This window comes from Rhipicephalus sanguineus, chromosome 7 (assembly GCF_013339695.2).
Source record: "Rhipicephalus sanguineus isolate Rsan-2018 chromosome 7, BIME_Rsan_1.4, whole genome shotgun sequence".
NCBI lineage: Eukaryota > Metazoa > Arthropoda > Arachnida > Ixodida > Ixodidae > Rhipicephalus > Rhipicephalus sanguineus.
Window position 1 is genome coordinate 44,407,103 of NC_051182.1, and position 17,976 is coordinate 44,425,078.

Consider the following 17,976-nt stretch of genomic DNA (forward strand, 5'->3'; position numbering starts at 1 on the left):
ACTGCTCAAGATGATGGTTTATGGAGATGCACCAGCAAACGATATATAAGCGGACGCCCCTCGTAGCTATGGCGGTGGATTCGCCTGACTGTACAAAGGCGAATTATACTGGGGCACGACAACGCTCTGCTACAGCGCCTCCTCTTAATATTTCGTCTCCTTGGAAACCTTCATCCAAACTAGGCTCTTGAGGATTGCATCGTTCTAGTGGCTGTGGGTGTCGTGCAGCACAAGCACCTTGGAATTGTGTAGATGGGAACATCCCACACTATTGGATGGCATTTGGACGTTGGGGCATGAATATTCACACCACTTCATCGGTATGCTAGTGCAGCAACAGTATGAATTCTGCTCAAGCGGAAAGGCGTTCCGCTACCGCTGTGGCAAAAAATATGACCCGAGACCGATCGGGCTCGCCGCCTCGTTTTCTGGCCGCAGTGGAGGCGAAGCGAGCGGACTTTCGCTCCCTTCGAGCTTAGAGAGAACGGGGCCTAAGAGTGGAACGCCATGGCGTTTTTGGGCCTTCTTCATATTGCTTTTTCATTCGCGGGCCGTGCTTCGCTTCACAGTGGACACGTAAGCCATGCTGGGGGGAGGGGTGGGGGCGGAGGGAAATGAGTGCGATTGAGACATTGGCCATTGAAAGCTCTCCTAAGGCGCCTACTGCAAGTACGATTTTGAAGTAGTGAAGTATTCACTGCGCATCTATAAAACAGTATGCTTACTTGCTATTGTTTAGTGCTTTTTTATTGCAAGGACATCTGACTTTGCAGAGAGAGTAGGCGACCGCCGCAACCCGTCTGTAGCAATCTTGTATTTTGCATGCTCTTTCAGTCACCATTTAATCAAGCTTTTTGGGAAGTACGGGCTATTAAGACATCATGCTTTTTTCTTATCAGAGAAGGCAGAACAAGACATTTGCCTAACCAATGGAAACACTTTGCCGCCGCGGCAGTTCTTCGCTTTCTCGACTTGAAATTTCCGACATCAGGCGTTATTTCTTCACATTGATAGCGGTCTTAGAAACCATTCCCAGAATAAATCGCGTTGTGTAGTAGATTGAGTGCAAATGGACGGGACACAAGAAGACAAGACGCGTTGTTTGACTACGTTATCCGAATGAGGGCCAGATCACTCGGCTTTGCGTACGCGTGCCAAATCGACGAGGCTGTCAATAGCAAGCCGTACCGTGTACTCATGTGACCCGCTGTCGGGCGCGGACAGCATGTATTTCCTTCGTCAGTAGACTTCACTTAGCTACATGCCTTTATCTCAAAGCCTCTTGTAAAGACGCACCGTTGTTGCCTATCACAACAAGCGGAGCCTTTAACGTTATCTTCGCCGTTCTACTTCGTCGCAGTTTTCTGACTCAAACACGTATCGGACGAGACCTGCATGCGATAAAGAGAAGTGCGAGCTCTTACATCAAGAACGCCGATCTGTCCATCCACGAAGCCGCGTTCTCAGAGAATACCTCTCATGGTTGCTTTCTAAAAATGGTTGTCCTGAAATCACTCCTAGTGCCCCGGCCAGTGTAAGCCAAGACACTCTCGAGGCAGCGAGACGCATTGCCGTATCGAACTAGAAGTAACAATGTTCAGCGTTGACAGTGCCCTGCTTATCGCATTCATCGTCTTTGCTTCCTTCAGTGCTGTTCGCTGGTTGATAAGGTAAGCTATTTTTCATCCCGCTTTAAATCGTAAAAGCACTTTTTAGAAAAGATCCAACGAAATGCCTCTTTTTGCTTACTTAACGGCATTTTCGCTGCCATGAACGTTGGCAGTTATGCCCGTGAAAGCTGTCGCTGAATTGAAAAAAAAAGAACGGACTACAATACGAAATCGTTTTTACGCTTACCAGTGTTAGTTTCGAAACATTATTTCCACAAAATTGCGTGTGTGTTGTGATTAATTAGAACTGAATTTTGCTTCACATCAATTTTAGAATATCAGTGTGGTAAACCTGCCACGGATGGTAAGCCACTGAGATAATTGCAGTCGCTACTCTATGGGTAGCGACTGCAGTTACGTATCGCCGACTTCGTTTGTATTTTCTCAAATGAAAGCCGAAATTTTTTAGATATAATCTTTTTGGACCATATCATTTTTAAAGAGGGAGAAATTCATATGTTTATCGAAAGAAGTCAAATAGCCAGAGCTTCTGACATTTTCACGGCTAATTGTGTAGTCTACGTAGTAAAATGATTAGGAATGTTCCGGGGGCCAAAGTCCTTGACTGCAAAAGCAAAGTTTACACTTTGAATCTTTGATGCGATGTGCTTATCATAACAACCACTGTCGGAAGGGCAGTCAGGTCCCACTGGAGTTTGCTGAAAACTGAATAGTCTTTGCTGGACAGATATTGGAAAAAAAGAGGTCGCCATTTTGTCGCCGTCTGCCTGCTTAGTCGTACCGCATATGAAAAAGACGATCCTATGAACACGACTAAACATAACCCTGTTTGTTATTCTTGTGTTCGTACAGCTAGCATAAATTAACACGCTTTGACAAAAGTGAGCATTATTATGATGGTCTTATTCCTACAGTGAGTGAACCAGATAAGGGTAATGTGTACAAAAGCATATTGAACGTGTGGTCACTAAAATTTCTCATTAAATTCAACAGACAGCGCCGGAAATGCTTTGATGCATTTGAAGGCACCGGAGTACCGACCGTGCCACTTCGGAGCATCGTAAATGGCAATTCGGACGAGTACTGGAAGCCCGTAAGTGACGCAGGAGGGAATTGATGGCAAGCGAAATACGTTCGGGCATACTGTGCACGCCTGCCGCCCTTCGTGAGCTTTTGTTACTGAAAAATCCACGCAAGCTTGCGAAAAGGAGAACACTGTCAAAGAAGTCTTCATAAAGTGGTTTTATCAGCGCGAATATAGGTCTGTCCTTGGTAATGGTGAGGTTACTGAATACATCGTAAGCCCAGGAAACCACACAGTCTCTCCAGGTTTACATATAAATTGTTGTCCCCTTCAGAAACTGTCCCGAAATCCAAGTTAAAGTCAAGAAGGCAGTGCGAGCCCATTTATATTTCACACGATTTAGTAATGCTATATGCAGTCAACTTGTGACGAAGTTTTTTTAGGGTAGTTGACATAGACGAAAACGCTCACACGACTCTTCCCAAAATGCTGCTTCTGCAAAAAAAAAAAAAAAAAATCACAGCATATCCACGGGTGAATGATGAAGAGCTTGGGCGAAGCTCCTGAAGCAGTCATGGTTACACCGTGAAATCTTCAGTGGTTTCGCCCAGCAGTAATCAAAGCGATAGCCCAGTAGATCATCAAAGACGTGACGAACACTGTATATATTTATACAAGAAATTTTATTAATCGTACGTGGTAGCTAGACGTGGCTTCCGTTCCCCCTTCATTATAACGGCTTTTTGGTCGGTAAAGTGATGGATCGCTGATGGGCCGTAGTGGGATGTTTGCAAAGACGAAGTAATGGGCAGTTTGCAAAGGTGGCTTCCGTTTTCCCTTCATCATAACGGCTTTATGGTCGGCGAAGTAATGGATCGGTGATGGAAAGTAGTGGAATGTTTGCAAAGACTAAGTAGTGGGCAGTTTGCAAAGGATTGCTGATGGGTCGTAGTATACTGCCGGTTACGCCTTACGCCGGAAGCGTGACCAGGTTAGACTAAGAGGAGCTTCGCTCCTAAAAAGAAAGCCCGGATGTATTAAACATAAGGTGGAAGGCCGCAAACAATCAATACAAAAGCCTCATAACGCTGGCCTCAGGAACCATCTTCAAGAAAAGCCCTTCAAGGTGCGCGCTCAAGAATCAGCTAAGGTTTGTCGCGTGGGCCCAAACTTTCCTGGTGCCGGGCTCGGTCAGCGTCCCTATAGACGTTATGCAAAATCTGCTGTCGTCTAGCGGCCGCCGTGCGCATTTCCGCCATGTTGAAAGTGCGCTCCGTATGTGCGCACACGGAACGTACGTATTGACGTGTGGCGGCTGATGGGAACGGCAATGGCGACACATTTTTCTCTGCTGTGTCGCTGATATTGAGGAAATTGGGATGCTGAAAAATGGTTTGCAGGAAACTAGCCTCCATATGTTATTAGATTTCCTTGTGGCCGACGAGAAGCGGCAGATCGTTCCGTTGCTCCTGCTACTGCTTACTACTAACGCCGTGTTTACGTTCGCCGTTCCTAATAGATGCGATATGTGCGAGCATCGGCACTCATCAGAAAACACTCCTTCGTGTCATGCAAAAACGGGACATTTTTGGCGCTGCGTACAAACCGGCTTCGTGTGCACGCTCCAAAGCTCCATCGCGGATACTCGGCATGCCTGCGCATGCAGTTGGTGACCCCATTACTTTGTTTAACTCATTGCGATAACAGTCACCTGTCAGGTAGCTCGCGCGCGTCATCGATTCTCACCGTACGAATCGATTATTCTGGAGCGTCTTGTTCGTGGCATGTTTTCAATTGTGAAGTTTAACAAGGTCGCATTTGGTGGAATGCTTTTGCGCGCGTTCTGCTTACCTGTGCGTATTTTTTAAGCATTGCATGTGCTACTACTGCCTAATTCAGAAGGGCCCGGATCACTTGACCCCCCCACCCCCTTTCTTTTTATTTATACCCCCAGAAGAGCAAATATCAGGTTCTCCCAGCTGACGCTGATTCCCCTTAGGAAAAATTCTGTATCCACCCCTGTGTGCTATGAAATGTTAACAGATGCTTGTGTGTGGCACTTTTTGTATGAAACTGAAAAAAATGCTGTTCCCGCAGATGTGTCACATTCGACGGTGTGTGCGCTACCGTTAGTCACGCGCTGGGGTGGTTTCGCAAACGTTCAGTCAGCGGCGCAAACATGCCTTGCTGCAACGGGTTAACATTGCAAAGCGCCAGCAGGCCCCTAAAGCGACGATGTGAACGCGAATATTCTTGGAAGATCGTGTCATTAACGAGTATATGTCGGAAGGATATTGATAAAATACCAAGCTAATCGGCGCCTACTTCTTGGAGCAACTAACGGATTTCATGTTCACTTGTCACGTGCATGAGAAAATGACCTTTCTTACATTTTAACCATGCGGTAATTCTATGCAACAGACACATCGGTGACTACAGTAGCGAAATATTTCTTCTTTCAAAAATAACAAACAGGACGACGTTTTATTTAAAGCAAGATGGACAATACTTTGGTCGCCGTAGGCTATCTCTTATGAAATACGCTTTGAAATGGGTCAACAGCACCCTCTTACCTTCATCGCTGTGGCTAGCCGCCTCGCGCGCTAATGCCTCCTCCCAACGACCCTCTCTGCACGCACGATATTCCGATAGCTAACAACGCTTCATTCGCTACAGTGAAAACACACAAAATTTATAACCAAGCGCGACGCTTCATTCTCAACGACAGTCTTACATGTGACTCGGTGACAAACTGTTACTTTCATCTCGTTGCGGGACAGTCCTTCACACGTAGTAATTGTGAGCGTAAACATTAAAAAAATGCCGGTAACGTGTACAGGCTCTTCTGACGTTTTTATGCCCCGATTGCAAACTATCAAAGCAGGTACAAGAAAGAAGAAGTAGCAGCGACAGCAATACGATTCGGACACAAGCCTCCAACAGGACGCCGAATCAGTACCTTCGTCAAACCTCCGACAGATGGCAGCAATTTTGCATAAGGTCTATTAAAGGATGCGGCTTGAGCCCGCCTCCTGGGAACCACTTTCAAAAATTAAAACATTTGCTCTCTCTCTCACCGCACCAATTCTGGGATACTAACGCTGAAAAAGTTATTCCTCCGTCGTAATTAATTGGACGAATACAAATATCGAAAATGTGCGAACACATTGATTTGCTGTTTCTCTAGAAAATGTTTGCGCCTTCTAGGCAACAACCTGAGATGTACAGCACTATTAGCTACGTCTTAGTGCTTTTCTTACGCTCTCACTTGCAATCCACATGCAATCATTCGCCGAAAACAAACGACTTCTTCCATCCCGTAGCGCTGTGGAGAACCACGAATGATACTGCATAGCCGCACGCCTGCAGAACGGTTTGCATTAAAACATCAGTTACCGCAGAGCTTTGGGTCTACAGATTTTTTTTTCTCTTACGTAGAATGCATTCTCATGAGCTTTCGCTTTTTTTTTTGTTTTCGCATGTACAATAAGTCCTTTAAAGTCTACGTTACTTCAGTTTAGTAATAGGAGAGATGGTGTGACTACTGGCCACTTATATCGACATGTGTATCACTATATCACGATTTTTTTTGCATTATTTATAAAATATTACGGATATTTTTTACAAGCAATTTTTACGCGTTTGAAGAGAACACTTTGTTCCCATGGACTACTTGTATGCGCCTGTCAGTATATGGTAGGTTTCTCCTTGTAACAATCTCTATTCAGGAATTAAATTTCACTGGTACTTAGCGCTGCTTAGAACTTAGGAACTTCCGCTTCGGGCTACATACTGTATAGTCCGAAATTCTGAAGCGCTTTTGAAGGTACATAAGTTTGTGCATGCAATGTACAAGTGCATGGCATCCACCCACGTGGCCGAAACCTGTAAGCTTACTTTACGCAATAACAGCAATGAGCTTCGCATTCTAGGAAATCTAAGACGTGATTGAAGGTGAACGTTCTCTTAGGCATTAAGATTGCAGCGTTGGTGCGCTTCCAATCAGCAAGCACTCGTTTGCACATTATGTAGCCAGACGTAACGCGAAATTTCTGTTGCTGTTGCAGACACTGGCTAACCTCCCTGTCTTTCCGCTTGTTTCTTCCTTCCTTCGGTTGCAGACAGTCCTCCAACGCCTGGACAGATGGCTTGAAGAATACGGAGACGTTTTTGGGTAAGGTCAATGCATTTCTTTTGTCTCTAGGTTCATACAAAATGCAGAATATTGAGCAGCGATGGAATCGTTTAAAAATAGCAGAAACTGCGGAAGTCAGATGGACTCCTCATGATTGTTTAAACACTTTCAAAACCAAATTACCGGGAAGGGAAAATTTTCATCGGGCTACTTTTTACATATCTGTGATCGTAGTTGCACATTTTTTTAGGAGCCACTCTAATACAGAAGGGCTAACAGGAAGGGCTGATGGTTTGCTGCTGTGTTCTAGTGTCCCTGCATGACATTCGCGCTAGAGCTCGCTAGAGCGAACTTGGGCTTGAAACATTGAAGCAATATGGAACGCAAAGCGTAAGTATACGACTAGGACACAGAAACACACCACACAGCGCTCTCGTGTGCTCTCTTTCTTTGTCGTGGTCCTATACTCGCGCTGTGCGTTTCTTAGCGTTATCATATGTTATGCTTTTCGCTTCATGAGCAATTCGGTGGCTGCGTTCTCCGGTCATTTCATGCTCATTGAGTGACATAGATTGTGGTGGCGCCTTCTGTACAACCAAGCGCTGTGACACTTGTGTTGTAGTAATTATGTTACGGGTGTGGGAAAAGCTAAAGTTCTTGATGAACCAAAATTTGAGAAACCAATGCTACACTTTCAGTCACTGAAGATTTGCGGAAACGTACACATTTGAAAGTATATTGTAAAGTTTAGCTTTATTAATATTCGATCAGTTAATTAGAAAAAGAAACAATTATTTAAACAATACTCTTGATTAAAGAGCAAAGTAAGGAATAATTAAGCCGCATTCTCGTAACGAGTTCGTGGATCTTTCGAAACATTGTTACGATTTATGCGAAATAGCTTGCGTATTAACGCGATAGCGTTAGAGAGCTCGTGTCGCAGAAATTCCGGTGTCTGTGTCGGCACCGTTGGTTGTGAGCGAAAAATCTAGAAAGCAGCAAATAAAATAAAGAATAAAATCTTCGGTCCCATTGAGGATCGAACCCGGGCCGTACGCGTGGCAAGCAGGTGTCCTACCACAAAGCCACGACGTTACTTGCAGCTGCTTCAGAAAAAAACACTACATAAATGTCATGTAGTGAAGGAGTCTCCTTAACGCATTTTGGTCGGCAGGTGTGACGACAAAAACGAGCCCACTCGGCGATTTGTAGGCGCATTGGCGAGACCATCAAACTACGTCGAAAAAGGCCGAAATAGTGCAGCCATCGCCGCTAAAAACGCACACGAACTTTCAAACAGCTCTAAAAATGGACAACTATGTCCATCTAGCGGAAAACATATCAAGCCAACGCTGGCTTTCTAGAGGAGGCGTTGATCAAGCAAAGAGCAAACGCTAGATAATGTGCTGCCATCTGTGAGGCATTGTGAGAAATATGTCTCGAATCTGTATGGCCTCCGAGATGGCAAGCGCGCGGCGTACATCTTGGAGGCCATGCGATTCTTGTTTTAGATCGAAAACCTCTACCATTTGCGCGCGCGCGCACACATGTGTATCTGTGTGCGTGTGTGTGTAATAATACAGATTAATAAGTATGCACTTAGCGGTTGAAGTGCGCACTAGGGGCCGGATTTCGCTATCGCGTTAAACTCCTAAAGGCGAAGCTTAAGGGTCCTTTTGTCACGTGATTTTCATGGCAGTAAATACAGCAGACAAACTGGTAAAAAATAAGCTCTCGAGTGCGCGAGCTTGTGCGCAGCACAAGAAAATATATATCCAGAGCGTAACTAGTGTCGCGAGGTTGGTCGTACGTCACTGAAAACTTGGTCCTCAGGCGAAAGACGTCGGCTCCTGATACACGCTTAGCGTATATTGCAGCATGATCCCTGGAAACCACGGAGGCTTAAGAATACCCAGCACTCGGCGCTTGGTCAGGGACATGCGTGCAATCGGGTCACAGACACAAGAAGCAAAAAAAAAAAAAAACATTCGGTAAGCTTCCAATAAATGCAGGCTCTCCTTAAGTGGTTCCATGATAAATTTTCTTAGATGGTGAAATGCGGTGACAGGGCAAAAATGGGCAAAGACGCGTGTAACTATAGGTACTTTACTGTTTAGTCTGCTGAATCATTGCGATCTCCGTAATAGCGTCTTCTGGATAGGCTACTCGCGAAATCGCGCAGTATTAAAGTAGATATATTTCTTTGTGGTGGAGAATACACTACTTAGACCCTGTAACCCCGACAACAATGTGCGTTCTTTACAGGCTTACAATTATTGTATTCTCCTTGTTAACACGTGCTGTTTATTCGTCAAAATGAAGAAACCGGGCGAGTGCGAATACGATTCTTTACTTTTCTATTAGTCTTACTTTTCTTTATGCGCGAGACATCACCTCCCGTGTGCCTTGCAGACATTATTCTAAACCAATGAGTGCAGTATTCACTGCTGTCGCTCCTGATGAATGTAAATAATGGGGCTTTATCTCCTATAGGTTCTTCATTGGCGACACGCCAATGGTCGTGGTGAAAGATGTCGACATGATACATGATATATTCATCAAGAACTCAAGCAACTTTCAAAGTCGTGGCGTAAGTATACACTACAATATTCATAGGCCCAACACTTTGCCTCCAAGGTTTCGTACCCATCACCTGCTTAGTGATGAAATGATGGGTAAAATGTGCCTTGTTTCGTTGGACTTTTTTCTGTTTGTTTGACAGAAGATTACAACTATACCATCAACTGTATATTTTTCAATACAAACGAAAAGCGTCCTCCAGTGCTAAATACTGCCGTGAGAAGCTTTATGTATCCAGGAGGCGTTGTTCATGACAGCGCGATAACACATTTGCCTTTTTGCTCATATTACGCAGACCACGACCGTAGTGCGACTGAACACAAGCTACCTGGCATGCATCTGTGCTTCCTCGTAAATTCAAAGAGCTGCAGCCGTGTTCAGGGAAGCAGCATTCGTCCAAATGTGTTAAGTTTTGCACCAAACTGGCAGAGAAGCAGTTTAGTTAAACACTTGGTTTACCCAGAGTAATCATATTTGTTTTACATTAACTGCTTAGTAGGAGGGTTGGACGGTGTTCTAATGCGTTCACCGAAGAAGCATTCTCTATGCATACCTTGTGCTGCATTATATAGGTGAACTATTGTATGCTAAAATGTGATAACCAGTAGTCGGCACTGACTAGCTTACAGGATCAGCAAATTAACTTTGTCTAGTCGTTATTAGGGTACAAAAAATGTTCACTTACTATTTCCCCAATACGAGGCAACAGAGAATATAGTTATCTTGCGATTACATGCCTCGATTCCACTAAACGGGTCAACGATTGAGCAGGTCGGTTATGGATAACACACTGATAAACTTGGTATACTGCGCAGAAGATTACAGGGATGACAAAATATGCGATTGTCTACGTCGTTTTTGTCATCCCTGTTTTCTGAGCAGCATACCAACGTCTACTTGCCATTACGCTCCCTCTCGCTGGCCCTCTTTCCCATCAGTAAAAGTAACACTTTGTGTACTGTTCCATTGCCTAATTAATCGATTTTGGTATGTGGCCGCTTCATGTCAACATGACCTCTTGCGAGATTTTTTTTCTTCTAGTTCAAGATTTGCACACATCTCTGAGAGGATCCATCCTCGATCACTATGACTGCCTTAATATTCAGAGCTACAACTAATGGTTCATGTTATTGAGCCGGCAAGGCATTTCCATAATTTCTTCTCCGAAACTTCGCTGTCCGTCGAGTGCTGGAGGTGGTTGGACTCTACATTAAATTGTTGTGGTCGTTTCCTGTCCAAGAAATGTGGAAAGGAAAATTTATGTCAAAGGCAAAAGTCGTTCTACTGCTGGAGATATAAACTATATATGAGCCAGTGCTGGGCAGTATCGAAGATACATGTATCTTAGATACTATCTTAGATACTCTATGGGTATCTTGTATCTGTATCGCGATACGTCTCGAAAGACGAGTATCTGTATCTGTATTTCCGATACATTGGATAATGTATCGTGTATCTTAAGATACAAGATACTTCTATCGCAACACAACCGTGCGAAACAATAATCGCTGGCCAAGCTCCGCTTCTCAAGCTGGTACTGGTGTCACTAAGCCATCTGAATAAGTCTAATACCAGTGGCGTGATTTTATTTTAGGGGCGAAGCTCCTTAAGGCGGCACCCGTTCGTCCCTCGTAGTAGTGCGTAACCAGTCGTAACGCTAGTACCAGATCATGACCTCCAAGGTGGGGCCGGTGGGAGATTTTTCCTGTGCGTTGTTGAACAATAAAAAATTCGCAGCGTGCGCGTTAACTAAAAGCCGAATTCTTCTGTCTCTCATTCCCCATTAGCAGCCATTGGCATGTTCCTGTAGGAAACGTTAGTAGAAGTAGAAGTGTAAGTGTTAGCTAAAAGCCGACTTCTTCTGTCTCTCATTCCCATTAGCAGCCATTGTTTACCTCCAAGGTAATGCCTGGTGAGATTTCTCCTGTGCGTGATTAAACAATAAAAATTTTGTTCAAAACGCTGTTGATTGATGAAATAAACCAACGAAAGACGCCAGATGTTTTCTAAAAGCAAAACGAAAGAACGCCAGATGTTTCTAAAGCAAAACGAAAAGACGCCAGCTGCTTAACGAAAGACGCCAGATGTTTTCTAAAGCAATGGTTTTCTAAACAATGAAAATTCACAGCGTACATGTAAAATTAAAGTGAGCTGCAAGTCGTCATAACTAATCGAACCTTTAGTATAAACGCGCCCGATCTCACGTCGGTGACAATGTACTGGGCAGAATTCACGGAAGATTCACGGTTTACCGATGAACCTCCGCAGCTTCGCTTCGCCCACTCATCATCATTCACTCCGTGGATATGCTGTGATTTTTTTACGCCAGAATCATATAGTGAGGGTAGAAAATGAGGAAGACAAGCACGCAGACGTTTACGCCCAGCCCACGCACCTTTTGTTTTCCCGATTTCTTTTCTTTTAGGGGCGAAGCTCCTTAAAGCGGCACCGGTTCGTCCCTCGTAGTTGTCGTAGTCGTAGTGCGTAACCAGTCGTAACACTAGTACCAGATCTTGACCTCCAAGGTGGTGCCGGTGGGAAATTTTTCCTGTGCGTTGTTGAACAATAAAAAATTCGCAGCGTGCGCGTTAACTAAAAGCCGAATTCTTCTGTCTCTCATTCCCCATTAGCAGCCATTGGCATGTTCCAGTAGGAAACGTTAGTAGAAGTAGAAGTGTAAGTGTTAGCTAAAAGCCGACTTCTTCTATCTCTCATTCCCATTAGCAGCCATTGTTTACCTCCAAGGTAGTGCCTGGTGAGATTTCTCCTGCGCGTGATTAAACAATAAAAATTTTGTTCAAAACGCCGTTGACTGATGAAATAAACCAACGAAAGACGCCAGATGTTTTCTAAAAGCAAAACGAAAGAACGCCAGATGTTTCTAAAGCAAAACGAAAAGACGCCAGCTGCTTAACGAAAGACGCCAGATGTTTTCTAAAGCAATGGTTTTCTAAACAATTAAAATTCACAGCGTACATGTAAAATTAAAGTGAGCTGCAAGTCGTCATAACTCATCGAACCTTTAGTATAAACGCGCCCGATCTCACGTCGGTGATGATGTACTGGGCAGAATTCACGGAAGATTCCCGGTTTACCGATGAACCTCCGCAGCTTCGCCCACTCATCATCATTCACTCCGTTGATATGCTGTGATTTTTTTAGTTGCGCCAATGCCGTGACACTTGCTCTTAGCCACTGTAATGCGCCGCGTACTCCACTACGTGCGGCATCTATCGCGCAAATTCTGATGTTGTTACAGTGTCGTTATTGAAGATTCTCTTGCGTCTTGCTCCGTAACGAAATGTGATGCGCGCAAGAATTCGGTTGCTTTGCGTCGCGTGGATTTTACATATCAGCGATTTGAAGGATATCGTGGATGTAAGTTTGACTTGCGTGCAATGAATTAAATTGTATTCAAATAAGATTCTAACAACTTTAGCACTACTGGTGCTGATGCTAGATCTAATAGAGCAAGCGTTTACCTAACAGAAAATATCGTGGCGTACCGTATTTTTCACTTACATCTACATTTATTCAAAGAATTTATGAAATCATAATTTGTTTATTAGCACAAGTGCTTTCTTAGCTGTCATTTTGCATCACATACATTATCTAGGTCTCTGCATTGTTTTTCTGGTCTGGTCACTGCAATATGTATTTTGTAACGCGCTCCCAAAATAAGATTTCTGCTTTATTCTTCTGTCTGCTTTATTTCTACTACTGTTTACACATTTAGACGTTGCCAAAGCGATTTTGAAAACAAATATGTTATTATGTGGGCGTGCCTTGAGTACACAGTACAAAATATTCTGCTTACCGCTTAAGAAAATAGCGAAATTGAGTTTCCATTATAATAATGGAAATCATTAGGAGCCATCTTAAAGATGTTAGGAAGGGGATTCGAGAAACGTTGTTTCACTGAATGCTCCGTTTTACTCATGAGCGTCCCAACGAGCCATTTCAGGCAATTTTCCGTAGGCACTGAATTTTCTATTGTCTCAACAGGTAAGTTGACAATACTTCATGCTCATAGCTATTCAGGGCGCCGTCTGTATTGTGTTTCTGTACTCATTCAATGTGAATGTTTGATACAGAACCACCTCTCTATTTTACTTATATTTGTTTTCCTGTTTTAGGCAGTCTTAAATATTTTTCACATTACTAATCGCCACGTAGTAACTGAGAGAGAATAAGGATAAAAGAAAGGCGGGGAGGTTAACCAGGGCTGAGCCCGGTAGGCTCCCTGCACTGGGGAAAGGGGGAGGGGAAGGAAAGTTAGAGAGGAGGAATTGGGAGCTATAAGCGGCAATAGTGCGAACAGCGGTAGTGTCCTGCGACGCTTTTTGCAACTATACAATACGTCTGAGACATTTCTGTGTTGCACATGTTCTCTCGTTGAAGCAAAATTGCTAAAAGATTGCAGGTTAGTGAGCATATCAACAAAGAATCCCTTACGCCAGCAGCTAAGTAGAAAATGGAAATTCATTGCTGTTTTACGTCATTACGTATACACCAGGGGTCTCAAACTCAGCTTATAGCCGGCGGGCCGCGGTCGCGAAACTTAGCTCCAAGGGCCGGCACAGTGAAGATGGTGGGGTCGGAGAGAGTTTGAACAAAATGACGTTGCCATTTGAAAGGATCCGATATCTCGTATATAAGTCATTTCTGAAGGGGATTGGGAGTCAGTATTCGAGAAACATCGATACCGATGTACACAACTAGTGAAATCTGGACGCGGATTGAAATGTAGATTTTTTGTTCCACGGTTATGTTTCAGCACATGGTGACCACATGTACCTCACAAAAGAAATGCTTGAGACCAGTCGTGTCTGTGTAGCTCACGAACATACTTATTTAGAAAATAAAAACAAATAAGACGGAGACGGTCATGTGTGCCTGCCGGACCATTTGCGAACGGTTTCAAACCCCGTATACATCATGCGTCGCCCCCTCCCCCAAAAAAAAGTCGCTACCAGCGTTGTTGCTGCTGTACGCCTGTTCGGATATACGGTATTGTGCAAACCTTCTTTTACGGACAAGGTAAAAGTCCACGCCGGTATTTGCGCCGTCGTGCGAAGGCTTCCTATTGACGTTATTGTGATTATACGGCAACCCGCTGGCTGGTCGGCAAGCTGAGCAGCGACTTCCATCAAATGCAAAAATGACTAGCAAGAACCGCTGTCAGCGAAGTGTATAAAGAGTTGTCCTGTGAAGAAGCTAAAACAAGCCCCAATAAGTTGTCTTGGAAGGAAACTAATTAACTTTGAGCAAGAAGGGCAAAAATTTTGAGATAATAACAGACATTTAATTCAAGTGAAACAAAATAGGCCACAGTTAAGAAATTTTCGAGCAGACATTTTCGTGCATAGGCGTTTGCTGCTACATTATATGGATCTATAATAACAAATTTGAGAATGTATCGAAGTATCTTAAGATACAATTGCCAAGTATCGTATAGGATACAATTATTGCGGCAGTATCTTGTATCTGTATCTCCAATACTTTTTGCCTGAGTATCTTGTATCGTATCGCGATACAATTTCAAAGTATCTTTGCCCAGCCCTGATATGAGCGAATGATGGGACAAAGCCTTCTACTACACGTTTCCCACTAAGCAAAACAAATGAAGCTCTCCAACGACATCGGTACAACAGAAGCAGGTCAGCTTGACCATTTAAAACAGGAGAACAGCGTATCTCCCGACACAACAGCACGAGAGTCTCGTACTTCGCGGTAGGTTGACACCAGCTAAGCAAGGTCATTATGTCAAAGCAATATGCTTTGCTGGAATAAAAATATTGATATGCTTCGCAACGGCAGGCTCTCATTCTTATACCGTTAAACGTGCATCTTTTTTTCCTAGCTTTCGCTTTCTCCTCCAGCAAGTGCCACGGAAAAATGAAAGGTAATACGCATTGCGATAGTGCCCCTGCAGACACTCGCAAGATACCTGACATAGCCTGAGGTAGTGCCCACGTGTGATTCGCCATGGGAGTGCTAAGACGCGTCAGTTGGCGGCCAGCCATAACGGTAGCCCATTCTACGAAAAAAAAATTCCTCGAGCCATACGTCTGCGGCAGCGTGACGAGGCGGTTCATGGCGTACTTGATTGAGCGCTGGTACAAAGATGTAACTCATCGACTTTTTATTCATATTTTCTGGTAAAATAAGCCTACCTGTTTATTCATTTCCGAGACAGGCAAACATGGCAGGAACGCAACTAGAAGTAGCAGTTGTTGACTATGATTCGCATTGGAAGAAACTCGGAATGTGCATTCAATCAATTGATTCCACGAAAAAATGAATCTATAACTTTGTGTGCGGGAGTGACAAGACATACCTTTGTAAATAGATAAATGAGGGAGTGGGAGCATCAGGTAGTGAAAGTAGAGGTTTCGGTTGTTGGTAATGTCCACACGGGTTCGTCACACAAGGTTACCATGTGGTCTAGTGCATCTTCCAGCGTGTTTCCTCTTGAGTATATGGAGGACAGTCAGCTAGGAGTACATACAAACACTGCGGAGGAAAGCGGTAACTGCTCTGAGAAAGATGACCCTTCTTGCTGAATCGCTGGCTGCAGGGACATTTCTGAGTCAATGACTTCCCATCATTCCAAGTCTCCATCTTTTCCCACTTCTGTCTGATGAGGGATTGATATGTGCGAATGTTTTTTTTATATAAAATCACTTCTAATCCAACCACTAACCAAATGAAGGCAAGTATACAAAGCGCAGAAAACTTCTTGAGGGAGCACTGGTCGACGGTTTTGGCAAAGCGGTAATGCAGAATAACAGATAGGTGTGCAAGTTGGTTTGGGTTCATAATGATGGAAAGGCAGTGCTAGAAGGAATACAAAAGGAGCGAGACGAAGACAGGACGTGTGCTGTATATACAGCACATGGCCTGTCTTCTTCTTCCGTTTGTATTCGTTCTAGCGCTGTGTTTTCATCATTATGCGGCATGGCGGAGCGAATCAAAATTAAGGTGGCAGGCGCACTATCGATGCCCGAGACTTGTGGTGACAACATATGGCGACGTGTAATTCGCGAACATACTTTTACGGTTTTTTTTTCTCTCTTTCAAGGGGCTAATCACTGTTACATTTTATCTCTCAGCACAAGAAGCTTTATGTATAGCAGCTTATTGGAGTAGTGAAATAAATTCTGCAGCGAGAAACGCCTTGTCTAGTCACATTCGTGCGCAATGCAGTGATCTGCCTCCACGAAGGTACAGTCGAGTGCAAATTTCAAGACTCCACAAGAGCGCATGCTCAACTGCATCCCTGCTCCTTCTGACGAGTAACTTTGGGTCGCATACGACTTTTCTACATTCCAGGCTGTTCGTTCGCTCGCTTCCAACACGTGCCACCGATGAAGCACAAGGCATCTTTTTGCAGTCACCGTGCAAGCCTTCCAGGGATAATACCACGACTAAGTACCTTCTTTGTGCAACTGAAGTGTTTTTCGTGACGATATCATTCCTCGGCCCTTCCACATCGACCGTAGAAGTGGCACGCTGGTGTCTGTCCCGCGTTTTGATACGCGCGCGCCTAAAGCTAGCGAACGAGCAGTGTAAGGTAGCAAGGGACGCGCGTGCGCAGTCCACACTCTCAAACGTATCCGTGAAGCCGTCAGAAGGCACAGTGCTGCAATCTGGCGCACGCTGCAGTTTTCTACAGAATTTTGCACTCGACTGTACTTATGGATCAGTGAGGACGCTCTAAAGTGCGATTTGCCAGGGATGGGAAGTTTACGAAGGTTACTTGTATGGATGACTGCTTCGACTACCGAGGAAATCTCTGTAGCCGCTGTCATTGCGGCTTTAGCGTCGCCTGTTTTCATGGCCCACTACATCCCGATAAAGTATTATTGACTCAAAATCGACACACAGTCTGCCAAATTTTCTACCGCGGGAGAATGAGTATGAATAATGGCCCTTAGAGTCGCAAGGGCCAGTTGTGGGTAAAGGGCGTCAATACAATGTCAGAACATGCCTAATGACGGCAGCTACCGAAACCGGTTGCTTTAGCGTTCTAGTGCTGTGGTCGTTTGGCGCATAAATATCACAAAGACAGAACTAGGGTATTTTTGCTAAGGGCTCAAATGTAATGGTTAATCTTTAGGTGTGCATTTCCCTTTTTAGCGCTCAGAAAAGGAATGTTACGCAGAAATAACATAAACCACAATAAAAATTCATACGGTCCCTTATGCATTCTCCTAAGACGACTCAATTGCAAGGCGAACGCCACCAACTCCTTTTTCTTCTCTGTCGACTGACTGATCAACCCCGAAACCTTCTTCACCTTACGCGGGTTCTGCACTGCATCCGAGACCGCAGGCATTGCAAGCTTTCTGCACCTCACCGGGTTTCGCAGTGCCTCTGAGATCGGCCACATTTGACCACACGTCTATATCGTACGATGACGGCAGCACGACGCTACAAATTTCGGCTATCTGTGCCGTGATGATTACGTCCTACGGTGACGTCATCGCATGGTTTTTTTTTTTGCATCCCTCGTGTTGACGCCGATACCTACGGTCAATTTTCGCGTTTGATGAGGCATCCAACGCTTTTCCGTTAAAACCATGCGAAGTGGAACTATCACA

At 44.4% G+C, this 17,976-nt stretch overlaps 1 protein-coding gene across 2 annotated transcripts in view; it reads left to right on the forward strand.

Moving 5' to 3' along the window:
- Positions 1-1,362: 1,362 nt before the first annotated feature.
- The window catches only part of LOC119399421 (cytochrome P450 3A6), a 48,815-nt gene continuing 32,201 nt past the window's right edge, over positions 1,363-17,976 (forward strand). For both annotated transcript variants that reach the window (XM_037666227.2, XM_037666226.2), the window contains exons 1-4: positions 1,363-1,670; positions 2,625-2,724; positions 6,777-6,829; positions 9,284-9,380. In XM_037666227.2, the coding sequence (XP_037522155.1) occupies positions 1,594-1,670; positions 2,625-2,724; positions 6,777-6,829; positions 9,284-9,380 (327 nt within the window). In that variant the 5' untranslated portion in view covers positions 1,363-1,593. The remainder of the gene's footprint in view (positions 1,671-2,624; positions 2,725-6,776; positions 6,830-9,283; positions 9,381-17,976) is intronic.